The 4,115-nt window shown below is 49.5% G+C and overlaps 1 protein-coding gene across 1 annotated transcript; it reads left to right on the forward strand.

The window, feature by feature from the left end:
• The first annotated feature begins 322 nt into the window (after positions 1-322).
• Positions 323-2,716, forward strand: RPL10A (ribosomal protein L10a). The gene is made up of 6 exons (XM_081294794.1): positions 323-395; positions 621-695; positions 777-857; positions 1,201-1,349; positions 2,033-2,205; positions 2,514-2,716. The coding sequence occupies exons 1-6, from the start codon at positions 391-393 to the stop codon at positions 2,682-2,684; spliced, it is 654 nt and encodes a 217-aa protein (XP_081150920.1). The 5' UTR covers positions 323-390; the 3' UTR covers positions 2,685-2,716.
• Positions 2,717-4,115: the final 1,399 nt, after the last annotated feature.

A 4,115-nucleotide genomic window follows, 5' to 3' on the forward strand; every position in this document is an offset into this window, starting at 1 on the left:
CCGGCGGGGCTAGCTACCTTGAGGCTTTCTCCCTGACCAACAGATTCAAAGGCTTAAATGAAAATATAGTTCACCTGATTGTCTTGGAAGACAAGAGTCAGGTAAGGTTTATCAGGGAGTCAGCAGAAGTGGTCTCTGAGCTGTTTCAGATTCAGCGCCTTCCCTAAGAGCCTGGCAGCAGCTGGCCAATGGGGACAGTTAAGGTGGGTCCGCTGCATGGCGCGGGCGCCCCCCAGCGGCGACACGCAGCTGCGCTCCTTTGGGTTGAGTCTATCGACTGCGTTCTGGACGTAGTCCGCGGGAACGACATTTCTCGCGAGAGCAGGGCCGCTATTTCTGCGCGTGCGTAAATTGCCCTAACCTCTTTCTGGTACTGCGGCGCGAGGAACCATGAGGTGAGTACTATCAGAATGCCATCCGCGTTCATCCGCATTTCTTGGTGCCGGGCTGACTTCACCATGGGGCATCTTTACCTCGGGTCGGCTTGCGGGCCTGTTTTCCCGCCAGGTTCTGGGCTCCAGTCGCCCGATGCGGTGCCGGAGAATCCTGTCTTGGGCCGCACGCCCGGGGCGCTAGTGGGTGGCGGGCCGGCCCTAAGCGCGCTCGCTTCTCTCCCGCAGCAGCAAAGTCTCTCGCGACACCCTGTACGAGGCGGTGCGGGAAGTCCTGCACGGGAACCAGCGCAAGCGCCGCAAGTAAGTGCGGGCCTCCCCGGAAGCCCAGGTTCCGGGTGGTGTGGGAAGCGGGCCGCTGGTGACGTTGTCCCTTCCTCTAAGGTTTCTGGAAACGGTGGAGCTGCAGATCAGCTTGAAGAACTATGATCCCCAGAAGGACAAGCGCTTCTCGGGCACCGTCAGGTTGGCACCGTCCTGACCCCACCCGGCCCTCAGTGCCCGGTGCCCGTCTGCTCCCTTTGAGGCTCTCGCCGAGCCCGGGCGGCCCCGTGCGTACTGACGTGCCAGGGGAGTTCAGGCGCCCTGCCCCGGGCAGGCGGCTGGGCGGACCCCCACCCTGGGTCGTAAAACATGAGGGGAGGCGTGGGGAGGCCTTGGCCGAGCCCGCCGGCTAGTCTGAGAAGCCAGGCTGGCTGTTGGTGAATGTGGAGACTCTGGGTAAGCTCGCGTGTGCTCGGTCCCAGCCCCTCCACCTGCCCCTGGGGCCCAGGGCTGGGCATGACCTGTTCTGTCCCCCCAAATGCAGGCTTAAGTCCACTCCCCGCCCTAAGTTCTCTGTGTGCGTCCTGGGGGACCAGCAACACTGTGACGAGGCCAAGGCTGTGGATATCCCCCACATGGACATCGAGGCATTGAAGAAGCTCAACAAGAATAAGAAGTTGGTCAAGAAGCTAGGTGAGCCAGCCGGCCTGGATTTATATTTTTTGTTCTAGGAGGGATTGATGGTGGTAGAGTGGTTTTTCTGCCATTTGGGTTTTTTAATGACCACAGTCAGGATCACAAAAGTAAGGACTGCTGTGCTTGGTTAGTTAGTTTTGGTGGACTTTCTTTTAATATTTGCAGGGTTAGGATTTTATAAAGGTGGCCATTTGGCTTTTAAGAGGTGAGATTTTTACTGTAATGAAAACATACTCGGCCTGATTATGGAAGACAGTGTCGTGTGAAGTTAAGTCAACTAGCCCAGGTGCTGTGATTCGGGATTTGTTTAGGCAATGGTATTAGATCTGTTTTACAGCTAAGAAACTGATGTCCTCAGTTGTCATCAGCTAGAAAGAGAGGAAGAATTTGAACCCAGGCAATCTTGAGTAGAGAGTGCTTTGCATGCACTATGCCATGGATTTGGGGTCATTCTGGTCTTCTGAAGCGAGGTTTCAGGACCAGTTCTGAGGATGGAGCTAGGTACTGCATGGGCATGTGAAAGGGTTGAAAAGCCTTGGTCCCTGGGGCTGGGGGCAGGGGGCTGCTTGGATTGGAGTTCGTTTCTGTGGTTGATTCAGGTGTTTTTCTGACCCTAACACCCATGTTTAGCGGTCTCTTTGTCTAAGACCTAAGCAGCCAATAGTTTTCCTCTTTTCCAGCCAAGAAGTATGATGCCTTTTTGGCCTCAGAGTCCTTGATAAAGCAGATTCCACGAATCCTGGGTCCAGGCCTAAATAAGGCTGGCAAATTCCCTTCCCTGCTGACACACAATGAAAACATGGTGGCCAAAGTTGATGAGGTGAAATCCACAATCAAGTTTCAGATGAAGAAGGTAATGCAGTCTGGTCTGTTGCCATGGGTGAGGGGTGTTGGCAGAATTTTAAATTTCAGGTTTTATCTAGCCTAAACTGAGCCCATCAGAACTCTGGTTCATATTTCTTTGAACACAGGATATTTGACAGCAGGGGAACTGAGTAGAATGAAGCTTTCTGAATAGCTCTAGTCAAAGCTATTCAAAAAGCTTCATTCTACTCAGTTGAGTCTAGAATCCAAGTATTGCTCTTTGGGTCACTGTGGGAGGAGGGATGAGCTGTCGGCCATCCCTTACTAACCTTACTTGACCCTCTTCCCTCCATCCAGGTGCTATGTCTGGCTGTTGCTGTTGGTCATGTGAAGATGACAGATGATGAGCTTGTGTATAACATCCACCTGGCTGTCAACTTCCTGGTGTCATTGCTCAAGAAGAATTGGCAGAATGTCCGGGCTTTATACATCAAGAGCACCATGGGCAAGCCCCAGCGCCTGTATTAAGGCACATCCTAATAAATCCTAGTGCTACCATCCCTTAGTCTGCCTGTGATTAGAAATGGACTGTTTTCTGCGCTGATAGTTGCATGTGTTAGAATTATTCTTAGCTAGTTGTGTATGGTTTGTCACCTTGGTGATGGGCAGTTGGGTACCATACTATGGATTGCATTCTCCTTCCTGCCACCAAAGTCATGTAGTCTTGAGCCCTCATACCTAGAGTATGTGATAGTAGGGTTGCTTTTTTAAAAAAATATGTTTTAGTTGTAGGTGGACAAATACCTTTATTTTGTTTATTTTTTATGTGGTGCTGAGGATTGAATCCAGGGCCCCCTTTATAGAATCCTTAGTATCTTGTGGATCCTGTATTTTGAGTTCTAAATTGAAAGGTAAATGTCTGGGAAAATACGAATAACACAGAATTTTAGTTGCTGAATTCTGTTGATAACTTTGTAGAATAAGCAGTGGGTGGAGTCAGAATGTGGAAATTTCCAAGCTCTTTGTCCCAGGCAGCTCAACCACTTCCCTAGCCTTAAGACCTTCCCTGTTACAGTACTTGACTCCAGCATCCAATGCTGATGCAGAAATGCTTATGCTGGTTTAACCTTTGTCTTGGATCTGCTTCATTTAACTTTGGTAAACAGAAAAATCAGTGCATCCTTATGCAGGGTGTGTGTGGTTTTGAGGAGACAGTGTCTCCCTAGCTTACCCACACTGGCTTTAAACTCCTGGGTAGCTGGGAGTAAAGGCATGCACCAGTGCACTTGACCTGAAAGGTTAATCCAAAGGATAATGCTATAGTTGAGACAAGCTTTGTCATTGAACTGAAAAATGAAGTTTTCACCCAAGATTTTCTGCTTTTTTGGAGGGGATACCAGGTATTGAACTCATGGCACTTAACCACTGAACCATATCCTAGCACTAATTTTGTTATTTTGAGACTGGGTCTCACTGAATTGCTTAGTGCCTCACTTTTACAGAGGCTGGCTTTGAACTCAACAGTCCAGCCTCAGTCTCCAGAGCTGCTGGGATTACAGGCCTTGCATTTTTTGAGTAAGTTATAACTCCTGCTTTCTGGTAAGATAGCTAACTACAGTGTAAAGGGAATGAGCATGAAGCTTTGAGTTGCTCTTCTGGCTGTTAGCTAGTATTGTTGGACGGTCACCCCCCATCAAGTTAAGGAATAGGAAAAGGTTAGGGCCCATTTCTTAAAGAGCTTTGATCTTGCATCCAGGGATGACTTTGACCCCTAGGCCAGGCATATGGGTCCTTCTAAATGAAGTTCCAGAGACACTCCCATCCAAGTGACAGGCAGTCTTTCTAGTTCAGTGGACCTGACTCAGTTTGGAAACCATCTATAAATTTGAGGTTGGACCAGATGAGCTCAAAGGCTAGAATTCTAGAGTAGGATTAGTAAGATTTGGAACACAACTGACC

Source organism: Spermophilus citellus (assembly GCF_964194105.1).
Source record: "Spermophilus citellus genome assembly, chromosome: 5".
Taxonomy (NCBI): domain Eukaryota; kingdom Metazoa; phylum Chordata; class Mammalia; order Rodentia; family Sciuridae; genus Spermophilus; species Spermophilus citellus.